Source organism: Balaenoptera borealis, assembly GCF_965194805.1.
Source record: "Balaenoptera borealis genome assembly, chromosome: 5".
NCBI lineage: Eukaryota > Metazoa > Chordata > Mammalia > Artiodactyla > Balaenopteridae > Balaenoptera > Balaenoptera borealis.
In genome coordinates this window covers 48,267,080-48,286,737 of record NC_138862.1, presented here as the reverse complement: position 1 = coordinate 48,286,737, position 19,658 = coordinate 48,267,080, and the positions used below count along the sequence as shown (strand labels likewise).

Below are 19,658 nucleotides of genomic sequence, written 5' to 3'. Positions count from 1 at the left end.
CTTGACCCGGAAGTGATTCACCACTCCTCCTCCCTTCCCACTCCTCCCTCCCTGGTTGAGAAGGGAAGAGGACGGTCAGGTCTGGCCCGGCATGCCTTGGGCTTCCGGTGACCTCTGGCCTTTTTCTGTCGTCCGCTCTTGCTGCCTAGCGTGCTTGTTCGCTCACTGCTTTCCGTCCTTGCCTCCCTCCCGTTTTTCTTCGCACGCTGCCTGGTGACTGTGGCGCCCGTGAACAGCAAGGAGGAGGTGGCGGAGGACAGTCGTCATGGCCGCCTCTAAGCCTGTGGAGGCGGCGGCGGTCGCAGCCACTGTTCCCGGCTCCGGGAGTGGGGTGGGCGGCGGCAGTGCGACTGCGGGCCCGGGCACCGGGGGCCTGCCGCGATGGCAGCTGGCGCTGGCGGTCGGGGCGCCCCTGCTGCTGGGCGCGGGTGCCATGTACCTGTGGAGCCGGCAGCGGCGGCGCCGGGACACCGGGGGCCGAGGCGACGCCAGCGGCCTGAAGCGCAACAGTGAACGGAAGACCCCGGAGGGCAGGGCCAGTCCGGCCCCGGGCAGCGGACACCCCGAGGGCCCCGGTACTCACCTGGAAATGGTGAGAAGCAGCTCCGAGCCCTGGAGGTAGAACCCGGCGTGTGCAGCCTTTCCTTGACGGGTTGTGCCCTTCAGGGGGCTTCCCATCAGACGGAAGCTGCCAACAGGCAGCGCATGGGTTTAGGGAAACTCAGTTCTGGCTGCCTTTATAGGGAATGGAGTAGCCCGAGGGCACAGGTTAGCAACATTCGTTGAGAGCTTCCTTTTGGTTTCAGAAAAATACTTGCTTTTCTTCTCAGTGACACAGCATTTACCCTTAGCGTTGTGGGTACGGGGACATTTGCAAATGTGATGATTGTATTTAACTAACTAATGAAGGAGGCCAAATTCCCTTAACTATTGGTACGTTGTGATATGAATTGCCTTGGTCATGTCTAAGGCCTAGGATTTAATTAGTAATAATCTTTTAATAACAAGCGAATCCCCTTTTTTGAAGTATTTTAGGGTTGGGGATAGGTAAATACAGTGACTGTTGGTTGACAAGAGTAAAATGATGTTCAGTGGCATTTATTTCATCTGTGGGCATGAGTTCTTAAACTTTTGGGGTAGAAGCATCTTAAATTCATTTTTAAATTTTACCTGGAAATTTACATGACCAAGCCTGACATACGGTTAAGCCAGGCGTCGGAGTGTCTGGTGAATTAACTGCTTTGTATGGCTTTATTCAACTATTAAATCCTTCTGGTATCTGACAGCTGTGGGGGGAATTGGCCTGGCTGCATTTAACAATACTGGGGTGAGATAACGTGAGGTGGAGGATTGTATCTGAGTCTGAGATTGTACAATGGCGGTTACGGAGTAAATCAGAGTTCACAGTAACCTATGGTCAAAAAACTCCCAATTATATACATTTGCAAGTTATTTCCACGTTATACTATTCAGACTGAAGACATGTTTTTACTAAGTAGTCAAATTAATTTTAAAGGAAGTTCTGATGTGGAAGCAAACTACCTTTGTTTAGTGCATCCTATATATCTGGCGTTGTGCTAGGCCCTGAGAGAGCCAAATAGTCTTTCTAATAGGAGAATAAGATACTGCTTTAAAAAAAAAATACAAAAGAGATGCAGTACAAGTATGCTGGAAGAACCCAAGGACTGTGAGAACCAGGAGAAGTGTGCTTTATATTGGGCTCTCCAGCATGGTTACCTTGAGAAAGTCATTTTATCTCTTCGACGTTAGTGTCATCCCTGTAGAATAAGAGAATTAAAATATTGGATCTCTTATATTTCTTCCAGCCCTAAAAATTGGTGATTCTGAGTGCTGTTAATGAGAGTGGTAATCAAGGTGATTCTTTGAATTTGTCATCATTTGTCTTGTTTTCATATTTCTGAAATTCTCTGGTCATTTCCTATTTCATTAGCTTATTTTAATCACAGAAGAATAGTAGGTGAATGAAAAATACATAAAAGTTCTCTATTTTATAATAATCACCAAAAATAAAGATAACTTCTATAAAAGAAACAAGGCTTTGATATTTCATTGCAGTTTCAAATACTACCCCACCTCACCTCTTTGGTATTTGATAGAATTCAGCAAACTTTCAGATTTTAGATTTCCTTAAATCCCATTTTCACCTTTTCAGCATGATCTAGGTCAACACTGTGATAATTATTAAATTTCATGGTGTATTGTAGTTTTATCAGAACATTTTTTTTTAATTTATTTATTTATGGTTGTGTTGGGTCTTCGTTTCTGTGCGAGGGCTTTCTCTAGTTGCGGCAAGCGGGGGCCACTCTTCATCGCGGTGCGCGGGCCTCTCACCATCGCGGCCTTTCTTGTTGCGGAGCACAGGCTCCAGACGCGCAGGCTCAGTAGTTGTGGCTCACGGGCCCAGTTGCTCCGCGGCATGTGGGATCCTCCCAGACCAGGGCTCGAACCCGTGTCCCCTGCATTGGCAGGCAGACTCTCAACCACTGCGCCACCAGGGAAGCCCAGAACATTTTTTTTAATTCACCTGACTGCCGCTAAAAATTAGACTTTAACATTGACTTCTTTGTATAACTTGAACTGCTTTAAAATGATTCCTTTTGCCCCAAAATAGAACTGAGCAGAACACTTGCATATACTGTTCTTGTGGAATTTGTGGGGTGGTACCTGTAGTCTTGCTTTGAGTTACTAGATGATACTTGAGTAAAGCAACAGTAAGAATGTCTTTGCCGTTTTTTTAATGGAAATTTGTATTTTAACTGATGGTGACCAAAAAATACTGAAAGACTGTTTTTTGTCTTTTTTATAGTCTAGCCCTCAGAGTTATTATTAGACTATCTAAATATAACTGACCACAAATTGTAATTTATTATTATCTGTGGTTGGAGAAATTGCTTTATATTTGAATAGCACCTTTAAATTGTCAACCTCAGTGGGTTTTGTAAACAAGAAAGCATTTGTTTGAACTGATGGAAAAACTGGCAGAATCCTGATGCTGTGACTGTTCTTTCTCCACCTGAGCAATAGCTGTAATTTTTAAGGCAATGAAGGAATGGACAAATATTGTCAGTTCAGGGTTCGATATCAGTGAATAAAGTGGAAAATCAGTGGTTATTGTCTGTTGGCTTATGTTTGCCTTAATGTAAAAATGAACTAATAAAATAACTGGGCTTCTGTCTGTTGGGTTTGAGATACTCACGTGCAAGCAGGCTATATCAAATTTTTTTTTTTTTCTGGGATAGCATATACTTGTAAAGCAAAAGCAAAAATTCATATTTTTGTTTAATTAATGGGGATTTTAGGATTTCACCAGAGAAAGGCGTCTAATCACAGTTGATAGTGTGTGAGATAGAGGTAAAGTATTAAATCATATTCCACTTCGGGCCATTATAAAATCTACCATGATGTGCCATTTTGCTTCAGTAATTTATTTTGAAAACTTGAGAATTACAGATTTTACAAAGTTGGTAAGGTTCTTTGCCAATCATCTAATCCACAGGACTTCTCAGACTTTGGGCCAGAGTTATCACAGGGGAGCATCATGCCCACATATTCACCAAGCATGGTATCTGGTTGCACAAATGTCTTAGGTATTTCTTTTTTCAAGTAACCTGTGATTTTTTTATTCTAATACATTTATTTATTTTTGGCTGCATTGGGTCTTAGTTGCTGCGCGTGGGCTCTCTCCAGTTGCGGCGAGCGGGGGCTACTCTTCATTGCGGTGCGCGGGCTTCTCACTGCGCTGGCTTCTCTTGTTACGGAGCACAGGTTCTAGGCACCTGGGCTTCAGTAGTTGTGGCACACGGGCTCAGCTGTGGCTCATGGGCTCTAGAGTGCAAGCTCAGTAGTTGTGGCACACGGGCTTAGTTGCTCCACGACATGTGGGATCTTCCCGGACCAGGGCTCGAACCCATGTCCACTGCATTGACAGGCACATTCTTAACCACTGCGCCACCAGGGAAGTCCCTGTGATTTTTTTTTCTAATGTGCATGTATTTATTATTGACTTTATAGTAGTGTTTTATCCAATTGTTTTTAATTTGATGATTTTAAAAAGCAGTTATTCTAGTGTTCAAGTTTTTTCAATGTTACGCAGGAGTTAACCCAACAGGAAATGTTTAGGAGCCACTAATCTAAGTCAGTCCTTTAGAATAGGAAGGGAGAGATGTACCTAAACATTTTAATAAAGGGGTCAAAAACTGAGTAACCTGCTGTTATCAGTCATGATTGAAATGAAATAATTCTTCCCCCTCAATGATCTGTTTCTAATCTTTTTTTTTTTTTTTTAAGTCAGGGTCACTAGTGACATTCTTATATAATTAAGTCTAGAGAACACCTTTCAGTCTTTATCTTACTTGATGCTTTGCAATATTTCACATTGTCTTCTCTTAATTTCATAATTTTTCCTTTGGCTTCTGAGACACTATGTTCTCCTGATTTTCTTTGCTTTTCTTAAAACTTCCTGATACCTCTCTTTGCTGATTCCTCTCAGTCTCCTTTCCAGGTTCTTTTCTCTGCCTCTTTTGGTGACCTTCATGGTTCTGTCATAGGCATTCTTATATTCCATACCTTCACTGGATGCTTGCTTGCCCTCCAGAAGCTTCACTTAACACTTATATACTGATGGCCCCCTAATTTCTTGTTTATAGCCCAGACCTCTCAAAAGGCCCAGATTTAAGGGAAATCTTCACCTCATTACCTTACAAGTGTTTCACACCAGACTCCTGTTTCTCCTGAGACTATTCCTTATCATTTAATGCGTGTCATCTAACTAGTTTCCCAAGCCAGAAACTTGGATATCATCCCTAACTTTCTATTCTTTCCATGTTCTCCACATCCAATGTAGAAACATGTCCAGAAAATTCTACTTCTTAAATATCTGACTACTCCTCCATTCCCACTGCTATTTCTTGACTGAATAACTGATATTCTCATTAGTGTCTTCCTCCAATCCATTTTGTCAGTACTAGAGTAAATCTTAACAGTCCCATGCTTAGAACTGTTAAGTGGTCTGTTCATTGCTCACCAAGATAAAGTTCAAATTCATCATGATTTAAGACCCTCTGTGATCTTGATCCTGCTTACGTGTTGTCTTCATCTCTTGCCACTTCTTGTTTCTTGCCTTCGGATGTTCTGTAACAATGCCCAGTACCCCTACCTTCTCATCCTTCAAGTCACAACATGTAGGTCATTTCACCTTTTCTGAAACTCTTCTATCTAAGCATACCGTTATGTGATTACATAACACTGAATTTTTCTCTTCCACAGCACTTACCATATGGTACTAGAGTCATTTATTCATGTCTTTTCCTACTAAACTCTTGACTCTGTGAAGGCTGGGACTGGCTCTGTCTTTCTCACCATTTTTCAGAACTTGGCACAGAGCAGGTGTTGAGTGAATGAACTGATGAAGCTTCATTATTTGACATTTTTAAAAAATTCCCACAAACTGAATATTTTTTCAAAATTTCCAGCTTTTCGTTTGTATTCTACCAGTTTATCCTAGAAATTGGTTTACCAGTCGTAAACCTCATTTAGGCATTCCTTTTATAAATCACGTGATTTTGTATGAACTACAACCATAATCCTGCAGAAGCAGCATTCTTTTTTTTTTTTTATAAATTTATTTATTGTATTTATTTTTGGCTGCGTTGGGTCTTTGTTGTGATGCGGTGGCTTCTCGTTGCGGAGCACGGGCTCTAGGCACACAAGCTTCAGTAGTTGTGGCGCACGGGCTCAGTAGTTGTGGCTCGCGGGCTCTAGAGCGCAGGCTCAACAGTTGTGGTGCACGGGCTTAGTTGCTCTGCGGCATGTGGGATCTTCCCGGACCAGGGCTTGAACCCGTGTCCCCTGCATTGGCAGGCGGATTTTAAACCACTGCGCCACCAGGGAAGCCCTGGAAGCAGCATTCTTACAAGTAGGTTCTTCTTAGGTAAAGAGTTCTCTGTGTTACAATTTAGTAGGTGGGGTTGTTGTAGATTTTTAAATTTCAGGATGTAATAGGGAAAGGACTTTCTTACTATCTTAGGTATGTTTTATCCTAGATTTGATTCTTATAAAAGTAACAATTGGTTAATTAAGTACTGAAAGATTGTTTCTCATGAGGTAAGTGTTCCAGAGTTGATTGCTACTTCTATAAAGTTGGGATCCAAATTTTAAAATATGCCTTTGGAATTTGATAAGTTTAAGGGAATAAAACCATTTAAGAGAAACATTATGGAACCACCTCATGTATATTTTAACTGGATGTAAATGTGTAATTATGGTGATAAGTAATATAGTAGTTCCCTCTTACCCACAGTTTCAGCTTTCTGTAGTTTCAGTTACCCACAGTAAACTGTGGTCTGAAAATATTAAATGGAAAATTCCAGAAATAAACAATTCATAAATTTTAAATTGTGCGCCGTTCTGAGTAGCATTATGAAAACTCACACAGTCCCACTCCATCCTACCCTGGATGTGAATCATCCCTTTGTCCAGCATATCCTGCCCGTTAGTCACTTTGTAGCTATCAGATTGACTCTTGCACTAGTAACCCTTATTTTACTTAATAGCCCAAAGCACAAGAGTAGTGATGCTGGCAATTCAGATATGCTAGAGAGAAGCCATTAAACTGCTTCTTTTCAGTGAAAAGGTGAATGTGCTTGACTTAAAGGGAAAGGAAAAATAATCATATGGTGAGGTTGCTGAGATCTATGGTAAGAATAGATCTGTTTCTGAACTGTGAAGAAAGAAAGAGAAATCTGTGCTAGTTTTGCTGTCACATGCAAACTAAAAGTTACAGCCACAGTGTGTGTTTAGTTAAGATGGAAAAGGCATTAAATTTGTACAATAAGATATTTTGAGAAAGAGACCACATTCACATAATTTTATTACAGTATATTGTTATAATTGTTCGATTTTATTGTTACTGTTACGGATCTCTTATAGTGCCTAATGTATAAATTAAACTTTATCCTTGATACTTATATTTAGGAAAAAATGTATATATAGGTTTCAGTACTATTCACAATTTCAGGCATTCACTGGGGGTCTTCGAATGTATCCCCTATAGATAAAGGGGAGATTACTGTACCTATTTTATTTGCTTACACATGGATTAATGTACCTGATTCTAGCTCATTTCCTTTTAGTGACTATATGTGTGTGATCATCAGAATAATATTTTATAAATACTTGCTAAGAATTTACAGTGATTCCTTATTACCAATTCATGTCATTGAAAGCCGTCTGTAACATAGTCATGTTACCATTGCAGGAATTGTTTTAGAGCTCCCTTTCTGGTCTCCTGAATTTCTTCTGTGTCTGTGTGCTGAATAACCCTTTTGGCGTTGTTTTTCCTCCTTGGAGTATTTTCCTGACTGTCCTTTGTTAGTCATTTTGGTTCCAGAGCAGATTGTTCTAAGTAACCTTCACTGAAGTAACCTTGACTGATGATTCAAACCCTGATTGTTTTCTTACTTTGTATTCTAATAAATTTCCGGGGATTGTATCAATACTTTGTTGCTTTGTGTTTAAATGTAACTTGTTTTCAATAGTAGATTTATTTACCTCTGCAGGAGGTGGGGGGCAGGTTCCTAGGTTTTGTCTCTTTGACGAGTTTCAGCAGTGTTTGTTGTAGAGAGAGAAGACATAGTATTTACTATGTTTCTCGTTGTTTCCTTTTAGATTTATTACTTGAGTTATTTGTTCCTAATCCTTATGGTTTACCCACGTAGTTTGTATGTAAGTGTGTGTATATATGCAGTTGCTACTCTTTGAACTAAAAATTTTCTAGTTATTAGCTACACAAGTTTCTAATCACCTAATGTACATTTTCTTAATGTGAATTGGGGTTTCAGTGTTTGATCAGCGGTAGTTCTTTTGAGAGGCTGCAGTTCACTTGTTTCTTGCACTGTCTCTGGAGTTCCTTCAGGATAAAGACTATCCTGTTGATCGTTGTACAGTGGAGTCACATCAAATGTGCTTTTAACTACGATGAAATCCATTACACTTGCTTGGCAAAAAGCAAAAGACCTAATTATGCTGATGATTCTCTTTGTCCTTTTGCTCTGGGGTCAGTAGTGAGCAAGATATACCTGAACTATTTCCTTTGTTTCAGTTCCAGAGTGTGAGTCTGGATGTGATTCTGATGATACTCATTCTTCATAAAGTGTGGATGACAATCCGTGCAGTATAGAAGTAAAGTTTCGGCAATGTGGAGTCAGATTGCTTGTTTGAATCTTGCCCTGGGCAAGCTTCTTGATCTCTCTGGGCTTCAGTTGCTTTATGTGTAAGATGGGGATAATAATAGCACCTACCTTGCATTTCCTGTGTGTTACTCTTCTGAAGAATTTTCAGAAGTAATTTTGACAATTGATTTTTGCTTCATGCATTAATGTCAGGATTCTGTACAAGTTTCAGCTCCACATATTTTTTGAATTCACTTAGCAGAATCACATGGAGTCATGGAGTTGACTCTGCTGGACAGTTATTCATTATGAAGAGATGAAACTTATTCAAATCCTGGATGGAAAAAAAGCTAAGTTATCTAATAGATTGTTTTAAATAATACTTTGATTGTGTGACATACTAGGCAGAAGTGAATGTCTTTTCTTTTCTTTTTTATAATTTGTATTCTTACCAGTATTCACAAAGTTTAAATTTATGCCTGTGGAAATTGAATACATAGTACCTAATCTTTTCAAACTGTTTTCTTTTAGGAAGAGATTAGTACTTTTTTTTTTCCTTTTTAAAGAATGTTTTGCTTATTTCTTTTAAATTTTATTTATTTATTTATTTATGGCTGTGTTGGGTCTTCGTTTCTGTGCGAGGACTTTCTCCAGTTGTGGCAAGTGGGGGCCACTCTTCATCGCGGTGCGCGGGCCTCTCACCATCGCGGCCTTTCTTGTTGCGGAGCACAGGCTCCAGACGCGCAGGCTCAGTAATTGTGGCTCACGGGCCCAGCTGCTCCTCGGCATGTGGGATCTTCCGGGTCCAGGGCTCGAACCCGTGTCCCCTGCATTGGCAAGCGGATTCTTAACCACTGCGCCACCAGGGAAGCCCCGAGATTAGTACTTTTTGAATCCACCAAAGTTACATGCGGGAAGCGGGAGTGGCAGGAGTGGAGTAGCGGGAGTTTGGAGGCTTGTGTATAGGCAATAGCAGTGGGAAGTTACTGGAAGGTTTTAAGCAGGGAGTGATATGGTCCAGCTTACTTAAGAAGAGCTTTCAGATCAATCAGAAACTAATTTGTTGTAAGAAAAGTAAGAGAAAGATGCATTTTCACAGAATTTTACTGTAAAATATTATGGAATGTTCGAAACCTTAAAAAGGTTACCAAAACCAAGAGTGAGTTCCAGTAACATAATGTCTTGATAGTCTTTTAAATCTCCTTAGTAGCTTTTAGATATGAAAATAGACCACATGAAAAGATAATAGCATTTCAGGGTGTTCCCATTACATTCTAGAGCTGTGTCTTCATTTCTCATTTATAAAATATGCTTTGAAAACTGTCTTTGGGCTTATTTTCCAACTTCAACCTTTAATTCCAAAAGTTCTTATTATAACTTGAGAAGGTAGACTGAGTGGGGGAGAAAGTGACTGAAAAGCAGTGCAAAGGATTCCTGAGTTGGAATTAAAATCCCTTATAGTATAAAGAATTGGTAGTTGTATATTTTCTAATTTAAACTTTTTTCTCCCGTGTATTTATTTTGATTTCTACCTCAAATTGGCCTCAAAGCTTGTGAAAAAAATGTCTAATTCCTGACACAGCAGAATGCTGGTGTTGATTGATAAGCGGGCATTGTGCTAAGTAGCTTTTTGTCCTAAATTTTACCGGTGGGCCAAAATAATTAGCTTTTCTGTACTGTCCCTGTTGTAATGCCATTCTTTCTCTGCATTTTTGTTAATGAAGGGAAGCAGTTGGACAGAAAGTAATGTGGTGGTGGGGGGGGGCAATGAGCAGAAGGTGTTAGGGAGGTTAACTGAGATATTGTTCTCCCCAAACATGGTTTGGTAGCGCTCTGGAGTGACAGTGGGAGAAAATTTGCAGTTTGGTGATTTGCCTATGTAATTTGATCCTTTTTCACTCAATGTCATAGCACCTTTTTTTTTTTTTTCCAGTACAGTAAGGAAAGGAAATTAAGCAGGTTCTGATTTAGGCCTTAGGTGATAAGGAATTTATAATAATTTTTAAAAATTTATTTTATTTATTTATTTTTGGCTGTGTTGGGTCTTCGTTGCTGCACGCGGGCTTTCTCTAGTTGCGGCGAGCAGGGTCTATTCTTCGTTGCAGTGCATGGGCTTCTCATTGAAGTGGCTTCTCTTGTTACAGAGCATGGGCTCTAAGAGGTGCGTGAGCTCAGTAGTTGTGGCTCGCGGGCTCAGTAGTTGTGGCTCACGGGCTCTAGAGCACAGGCTCAGTAGTTGTGGCCCATGGGCTTAGTTGCTCCGTGGCATGTGGGATCTTCCCGGACCAGGGCTCAAACCCGTGTCTCCTGCATTGGCAGGTGGATTCTTAACCACTGTGCCACCAGGGAAACCCCTAGGAATTTATAATACTTTTTAAAGGGAATCTATTGTTAAACTTGACTGAATGGAGGGAAATGGGTAATTGAAAAATTCTCTTGGTTGGTTTTAGGTTGATTTAGACCTTGCTGAATAAAAATTGGAAGTATCCATCTTTCTAAGGAGAGGAAGCCTTGTTTACCTATCCAGTTTTCTCTCTACTCTTTTAACTTGTCTGCCTTCACCATGACTGCTTCTCCTTGAATTCTGTGTGATATCCTGTAGCTTTAAACTTCCAGTAGACAGGAAAGAGTGCATTGCCTGTTCGTGTTAATGAAACAAGGTCATTACTCTGTCCGAAGAACGTTCTTTTTATTTAATCTGCAAATCTTTAGTAAAAATACTAAACAGAATTTCAATATGTTTGTAGCCGAACATACTTCTCACAGGCATTTGACACATTATTTTCTCTATCAACAGCCCCTAGTGTTGTTAGAATGTGTATTAGCTATGTTCTCAATGACTTAGAAACATTGTAAACTTTTTACAAGAAATTGAAATAATGTTTTTCTTGCTTTTGTATTTAACAAAAGTAATTGTTTCACTATTTTGAAGTTTTATTAGGCACACAAAGGTTTGTGGTAATGATGTTTTCTTGGCAGATTGTATCTTTTATCAATAAAACTGCCCACAGAAGTGCTCCATCTGAGGCATGTAATGGTATTTTGTCTCATACTGCCTTTTTGTCTGACACTGCCTTCTCTTTTTTTTTTTTTCTTTTTTTTGTTGGATTTTTAAATTTAATTTTTATTTTTTATTGGAGTAATTTTCCACTGTGTACGTGGACCACTTCTACTTTGTGCATTCCTCGGTTGATGGACATTTTCATTGCTTCCAAGTGTTGGCTATGGTAAATATTGACTGCCTTCTCTTTTGCAAGTATTTGCATTCTGTAACGTTTTTTGTTTTTTTTTTTTTTAATTTTTTTTAAACTTTGGGTTTATTTATTTATTTATTTTTATGGCTGTGTTGGGTCTTCGTTTCTGTGTGAGGGCTTTCTCTAGTTGCGGCAAGTGGGGGCCATTCTTCATCACGGTGCGCGGGCCTCTCATTATCGTGGCCTCTCTTGTTGCGGAGCACAGGCTCCAGACGCGCAGGCTCAGTAGTTGTGGCTCACGGGCCCAGTTGCTCCGCGGCATATGGGATCTTCCCAGACCAGGGCTCGAACCCGTATCCTCTGCATTGGCAGGCAGATTCTCAACCACTGTGCCACCAGGGAAGCCCGTGTAACGTTTTTATATTGTTTTTTACATTCTGTAACTTTTACATTCTTTTTTTGACCTGTCATTTTGTTTTAGGTCATGCCTTATAGGTAGCATGTGGTTATTTTTTATTTTAAATAGTTTATTTGGGCTTCCCTGGTGGCTCAATGGTTGAGAATCTGCCTGCCAATGTAGGGGACGTGGGTTCGAGCCCTGGTCCAGGAAGATCCCATATGCCGTGGAGCAACTAAGCCCGCGAGCCACAACTACTGAGCCCGCGTGCCTAGAGCCCATGCTCTGCAACAAGAGAAGCCACTGCAGTGAGAGGCCCACTCACTGCAGCGAAGAGTAGCCCCTGCTCGCTGCAACCAGGGAAAAGCCTGTGCGCAGCAACAAAGACCCAATGCAGCCAAAAATAATAAATTGATAGATAGATAGATAGATAGATAGATAGTTTATTTATAATAGGGAGACTTAACCTATTCACATTTATTGTTATTATTGACATGTTTAATGATTCCTGCCATATGTACTCCACTTTTTTGTTTCTTCCTTTACCCTCTTCTTCCTGCTTTTTGTTTTATTGATCATCTCCCCTGCTTTGGGGTTTATTTTTAGTGGTAAGGAAGTTGTACACCCTCTTCTTCCTGCTTTTTGTTTTATTGATCATCTCCCCTGCTTTGGGGTTTATTTTTAGTGGTAAGGAAGTTGTACACCTCTGTTTCTGTTCTTGTGTTCAACCTTAAATGCTAATTTAGCTAGGCATAAGATTTTAAGTTCAAGATAATCTTTCTTCAGGACTTTAAAGTTGTTGCTTCATTGTTTTTAAATACCTAATGTTGGTGACAGTATGACCCCAGTTTGGTTCTTTTTTTCTTTGTAGGTAATCTGGTTTTTTTCTACCTAAAAACTTTAAGGATTTTTACTGTGAAATTTCACCATGATATGTCTAAAAATGTGTGTCATTTTTTTTCAACTCCAGGAATTTTTCTAATATTTTCTTAAAACACTCCTTTCTATGCCTTTCCTTCTAAAATTCAGATAGATAGATGTTGGAACTTTGGTATTTATACTCCATATCATCTAACTTTTCCTCCAGACTTCTCACCTCCCTGTCCTCTGTTCTTGTTGCATTCTGGCAGATTTCCTTGGCTCTGCCTTCTACTCGTTAATTTGCTCCTCTGTTATGTCCATTCTAATATACAATCTATCCATTGAGTTTATTGTAATAATCCTTTTTAATTTTCAAGATGTCTAACTGGTGCTCTTTAGAGGCAGCCTTTTTAAAAATGACTGTGGTAACCTCTTATTCCTCTGATGTTAAATTTTCTGTTTGCTTTGTTTATCCCGCTTTCTCAAATACTAGTTTTTTATTTGAATCAGGTGCCTCTCTTTTATGGTATTAATTTTCCTTTATGTTAGCAATTCTTGACAGTATGGTCTCTTGGAAGATAGGCAAGGTATGCTTGTCACTTGTCTCTTGGGTGGAGGGGATCCTCACTCCTTCTGAATGATACAACCCTACTCCAGTCTGACTTCTCTCTCTTAGTGGAGTGGGAGGACTGATGAGGTTGCTTCAAGTGCAGTTTTCCAGCAACTAGAATCCACAACTACATAAGAGAGTCCTAGTTGTCTTCTAGTATGAATGTTTGGTGCTGAGGATTTTTACTGTCAAAGTTTTTGGAAGGTGATTAGGCTATTTACAAGTGGAAGATTTCATATTTATCTGTTACTCTGTTTGTGTTCTAGTTGGCTCCTTTCATCCTCCCACATATTATTTTAAAATGAGCATGTTTCTTCTTGACACTAGCAAACTTAAACTAGCTGTTTTATATTCTGAACTTAAAGTTTCCTACACATCCTTCTTTGCACACTATAAAAAAAAAACAAAAAAACAAGAAAAACAAAAAATTATAGCTACATTCAGACTAAAGGAGAAGGGAAACAAAAGGTAAATGGAGGGGGACAGGTAGCAAAGAAGAATGAAACAAGAGGAAGGGAGAAAAGAGCAGATACAGAAGTTTGCTATCCCATTGTCTCTTTGTGACTGAGATGCCCTGGGCCCCAAGCAACATAGCCTTCCCTGTAAGTTAGTTGTGGGGGTAGCTGCTTCTGCTTTTGCTTTGTCAATGCTTACCTGTTGGAGATATACGGGTTCTTTCGTAATCACGTATTTGTTAAAGTTGAATGATGTTGACAAAGTTTGGGGTGAAGATGTGCCATGAAGCTCTTGGACCTAGTAGCTGGAACCTAGATAACTGGATTTGTCTACAAAGATGCTTCCCAAACGTTGACTGAAGCTTTTGCAACTGTCCTCAGTGGGTATTAACTACCAACTCATGAAGTATGTGAGATGGCTCCTCTAGGAAGCAGATTCTGAGACAAATATAGGAGTCCCCCAAATGTATTTGATTAGCAAACAATAGATTTGGGATAACAATTGTAATGAAGATGGCAAAGTGTTTCTAGTATCTCTTCTACACTGTTGACAAACAGCCTAATAGAAAAACAGCAATACGTGTGAATAAGTGGTTTGCAGAATGAAAAAGTCCAGTGGCCAATAAAGAAACATGAACAGATTTTCAAATTCACTGATAGTGAGGAAAATGTGAATTACAATAATATGTGAACTAGAATTATGTTACACTGGGGTTTTTCAAACTAGGCACTGTTGACATTTTGGATCAAGGTGGTGGTGTGCCGGTTTTGTCCTGTGCATTGTAGAATGTTAGCAGCATTCCTGGTTTCTACCTACTAGATACCAGTCGCACCTCCTCCTGACCCTAGCTGTGATAATCAGAATGTCTCCAGACATTGTGAAAGGTACCCTAGAGGGAAAGTCATCCCTGATTGAGAACCACTGTTTTATACTCATTAGACTGGTAAAAACTAAACACAGCTATCATATCTCTTGCTGACAGGAATGGCAGAAAAGTGGTACTTTCAAGCACTACAGCCTTTTCTTGGGAGAAGTCAGTGTTTTTCAAGTTAAAAATATATAAACCTTTTGGCTAAGCAATCCTGTTACTAAGACGCTATCCCATGACGATATTTATATGAGTGACTTGAATTGTGAACAGCCATTCTGCCCTCCCATTTTTCCTTCAGTGTGTCATTTAATCACTGTGATCCGAATCTATTACTGAGTATTGATAAGTTTTTCATAATTGTTTCCTCATATTTCAGAACTCTCTTGATAGAGCCCAAGCAGCCAAGAACAAAGGCAACAAATATTTTAAAGCAGGAAAATATGAACAAGCTATTCAGTGCTATACCGAGGCTATCAGTTTGTGCCCTACAGAGAAGAATGTTGACCTTTCCACGTTTTATCAAAACAGAGCTGCTGCCTTTGAGCAGTTGGTATGTATCCTAGGTTGGTTTTTCTGTTTGTTTTGTTTCTCTTTATTTGCATAATATTTCAGTTAATGCCACTCAAATAAATCTAATAAACATTTTGAAGTTGTTTTGAAATTACAGGATTTTTGTTTGGTTTTTATATCCTTTAATTACATAGCTTTCTAAGAACAAATTTTAGTTTTGCTCATCACATACACAATCCAAAGTTGTATATATCAGATTTTATGAAATTAGATAATATAGAAAGTTAAAGTTTCTGGGGACCCCATCCTCCTCAACAGTTTGAGTTTATTTCTTCAACTTTTGTCCCCATATATGTAATAGTAGCATATGTGGGGGGGGGGGGAGACCAAAAGATGAATTCCTATTACATTGTTTGCAACATATTTTTTCAGTTGCCACTGTATCTTGTACAGCTTCTCATAGCACACACAGATCTATTTCATTCTTTTTAAAGGCTATAAGTAGCTGTTACATGTTTGTATAGTGGAAAACATCTCCCTGTTGATGAACATTTGAATCGCTTCCTACTTTCCCTATTGCATTCAGTGTTGCAGTAAATATTTTTGTAAGTATTTTTTTGCATACTTTCAGGAGAATAAAATTCTAGAAATGGAAACATAAAGAGATAGTATCAATACCTATTCTAATAATAATATATGAACATGTTTGTTTTCCAGTATCTCACTGACTGTGTATTATCAGTCTTAATAATATTTGCCACTCTGGTAGGAGAAAATTTCTCATTGTTTTAATTTGCAATTTTTGAGATGTTGGTGAAGTGGACAATCTTTTTCTATGTTTATTGGGCATTTATATTCTCTGCATTTTTTGTTCAACCAAATTTTATTGACTGTTTCATATATGAAAGGTTACTATAGTAGGAGCTGGGTCTATAAAAGCAAACAATTATGCATAGAACTCAAGGATCGCAAAACAACTATTAAATGACATTTTGATAAATGCTTTGATTCTATAATAGACGAATGAGTAGGGTTGGTGTAACACTCCATGAGTGTTACAAATGGAGGAACAGTGTATGTAATTGCTCTGAGGCAGGCAAGAGTTTGCCATGATTAAAGAAGTATGTATAAAGGATCCTGGGGTATAGAGAGATGAAACTGGAAAGGTAGCAGAGGCCAGATCAGGCAAAGCCTTGCAATGGTAAGAAGGTTGGATTTGATTCTGAGTGTAATGGGAAATATTTAAGGGTTTTAAATAGGGCAGGAACATCATCTAAAATTGTTCTCACTGTTCTGTCAAGAATATATTGGAGGGAGGCAAGAGTGGAGGCAGGGAGACTAAGGAAGGATGTTGTTGTAGTTGCCTAGGTGAGACCTGAAGGAAAGCTGAAGACCAACAGAATTTGCTGTTGTATTGGATGTGAAGCGTGAAGAGAAGCAGGAGTTTTAATAATAGTGGAGTGAAGGAGTGAGTCAGCTGACAGTCGAATTGAGAAATGTCTCTATTTTAGGAGCGTGGTTTGGGTTAAAGAGAGAAAGTGTGGAGTCATCTAATTTTAGATGTTATATACTACCAGGACAATAGATGTGATCACCTAAGAGAGAGAAGGGATGAGTCCTTGAGCATTCCTGCATGTAGAAATCAGATAGAGGGGAAGAAGTCAGCTACAGAAATTGGGAAGGAGCAGCCGGTGAGGTAAATGGAAATCAAGTAGAGTGGCAACTCCTTGGAGGTTTGACAATAAACAGGAGCTAAGAAATGGGATAATAACTGCAGGGAATTATGGAATCAAAAGAGTGTTTTTAAAAGATGGAAAATACTGAAGCAAGTGTTTTTATGCTAATAGGAATGATTCAGTAGAGAAGCAGGTTGATGCAGAGGCAGGATAGCTAACAGTGAAGTCCTTGACGTGGGGAGAATGTGGATCCATACCCCAAGTGGAAGGTTGGCCTTTGGTGAAGGGAGTGCTTCCTCAGGTTTAACAGGAGGGGAGGAGGAGATGATGTGATCACATAGGTGCAGGTAGGTTGTAGACTCGGTGGTAGAAAGATGGCTTAAGTATGTCTTTTACCTATTTTTAAAAATTAAGTTGCTAATCTTTATTACAGTTATTTATATGAGCTGTTATAATATATTGTGGATATTAACTCTTTGTATGAATTGGGAATATTTTTTCTGTGTGGGATTCTTAACACTTGGCCTCCTGAGTTTAGAAAACTGATTTCTGTCAAACAGTGCTTCCTTTAGTGTGACTTTTTTTTTAATACTTTCATTACAGCAAAAATGGAAGGAGGTGGCACAAGATTGTACAAAGGCTGTTGAACTTAATCCCAAATATGTGAAAGCTCTCTTTAGGCGTGCAAAAGCCCACGAGAAGCTAGACAATAAGAAGGAATGTTTAGAAGGTGAGGGTATTTTTGTGTTTATGTATGAAAATTACTAAAGGCTTCGTAGTCATTGGTAAATTTATATGAAACTCTGCCTATGAGTAGAGAAATCAATTGTGTTTAAAAGTTTTACTCTTCCCCAATTGAGACTTTGTTTTCTAGTTTAAATTGAGATTGCAGATACTTGAGTACTGTCTCGGTTCCCGACTATGGAATTAAATGATTTAGAGTTTATATACCACACATTTTAAACTTGGCAATTAATGAGCATCAGTGTAATTTCATGAATAAGTAATCAGAAGAGAGGTTTTAGTGAGCGATAGTGTTTCTAAGATTCTACGTATTTTTCAGTTAATATCCTATATAAATATGAAATAATTTTGAGAGGAATCATTAAAGAAAACATTTGTTTTTTGCCCTTGCAATTTTCAAACATTATCTTATACTCAATTAGAAATTATGTAATTGATACAAAGTATCAAGTGAATTTGCCTATTCTCAGTAAATATTATAAATATTCTTTGGCCTGTAATTGGCCATATCTGCTGCCAAAACTTCAATTAGGGTATCCGCCACTGACCTATAAAGTACATTCTTCTGGGTGATGTAGAGCTAAACCAAAATGCAATTTCTGCAGTCAAAAAGTACTTTCTACTACATACTTAAATCTGCTTTAAAAGCATCAATAATTGTAAATTTAGCCATATTTTTTTAAAAATAACATTATTATTTAAAAGGGAAAAGCTGTTTTATTTATTTATTTATTTAAAATCTGGATTACCAATTGAGAGTGGTTTAGAGAACATTTTAGAAAAACTTGAGGTTTTGTGGTATCATGTACTTTGGTGGTGGGTGGAAGGAGTGTTGCTTTGGAAAAGAGACTTCTGAGTTTTGAACCAGACTTTGAAGTTATTAAGCGATGATTGTAGAGAGGAGTTTAAATGGATTTTAGATGGAGAAATGGGATGGGGAAAAGACATTGACATTGGCACTAGCCAGATTATCAGGGGAACATACAGCAGATTGACTTGTTTGGAGGAGCAAGGATTTGGAATTGTGAGAAATTGAATTCAAAAAGAGAGAGACAGCCATTGTTCACTACTTCGAATGAAAAGTTGAGAGGTTAAGGAAACATTGATCTTTTAAATTTCAAACCACTGTGTGTTGAGCTGTAGCATAGCCAGGTTAAAATAGTATTTTGAAGCAGATTTAATTGAGAGCTGTGTGGCAAGATGGCTTTGGAGACGAGGAGTAACCCTGAGGCCTATAAAAAGACTAGACATGAGAGAGCCACATTATGTTGATTTGGCGTATACTTAACCGGCCAGAAAAGAATATTCCTGGATTACTTGTTTTATTTGCTATGTACAATGTTAGAGTGATGAGAAACATCACAAATGGTGTAGTATAGTCCCTTTCATTTCACAGGTGAGGAAAGTGAATTCTGGAGAAGTAGAGTGACTTTCTGAGATTTGAGTTTGGTCATGAAGTATGTAAAACTAAAGTGTTAATCAGTTTATTGGAAATGATAGGCACATAAAGCTATGCATTTAGTTTGGCTTTCTGTGGTAACGTTGAGCCCATTTGATGCTGCTAATCATCTTTGCGATAATTTCATACTTACTCTTGTTTTTTGCATCATTTCTAGATGTCACTGCTGTGTGTATATTAGAAGGGTTCCAAAATCAGCAAAGCATGCTGTTAGCTGATAAAGTTCTTAAACTTCTTGGAAAAGAGAAAGCCAAAGAAAAATACAAGGTAAATTAATCTGAATTGGTTAATAGAGGAAGTATACATTGTGAAGGATCATTTCTAATTTGTACTGCTTAAACTTGGGCATGATGGTTACAATTGAAATTAGATCTGGATTATATTTATTTTTCCTGTAATCTTGGGCTTTTGTGGCTTACCTTTTTAAAATAAGAATGTAAACTATGTCCAATATTGCACCTGGAGGATATTGAAAGAATTCATGTATATTAGAAGTTGTCAAACAATGGCCTACAGGCCAAATCCAGCCTGCCACCTGTTTTTATAAATAATGTGCCAATAATGTTTTATTGGAACTCAGCCACTCACACATTGTTTTAGATGCTTTTAAGCTACAACAGCAGAGTTGAGTGGTTGTGACAGAGACTGTATGGCACATAAAGCCTAAAATATTTACTATCTGGCCTTTTAC

The 19,658-nt window shown here is 38.7% G+C and overlaps 2 protein-coding genes across 6 annotated transcripts in view; one reads left to right on the top strand and one right to left on the bottom strand.

Moving 5' to 3' along the window:
• The window catches only part of LNP1 (leukemia NUP98 fusion partner 1), a 44,362-nt gene extending 44,307 nt beyond the window's left edge, over positions 1–55 (bottom strand). For 2 of the 3 annotated variants that reach the window (XM_082392235.1, XM_082392236.1), the window contains exon 1: positions 1–34. The gene's annotated coding sequence lies outside the window, so the exon portion shown is untranslated. The other variant, XM_082392239.1, reaches the window with a different exon arrangement.
• Positions 56–128: 73 nt separating this feature from the next.
• The window catches only part of TOMM70 (translocase of outer mitochondrial membrane 70), a 44,071-nt gene continuing 24,541 nt past the window's right edge, over positions 129–19,658 (top strand). For all 3 annotated transcript variants that reach the window (XR_014244724.1, XM_082392104.1, XM_082392103.1), the window contains exons 1-4: positions 129–592; positions 14,955–15,128; positions 17,368–17,494; positions 19,125–19,234. Coding sequence is in view for 2 of the 3 variants with exons in the window: in XM_082392104.1 (XP_082248230.1) it covers positions 266–592; positions 14,955–15,128; positions 17,368–17,494; positions 19,125–19,234 (738 nt within the window). In the remaining variant the exon portion in view is untranslated. The remainder of the gene's footprint in view (positions 593–14,954; positions 15,129–17,367; positions 17,495–19,124; positions 19,235–19,658) is intronic.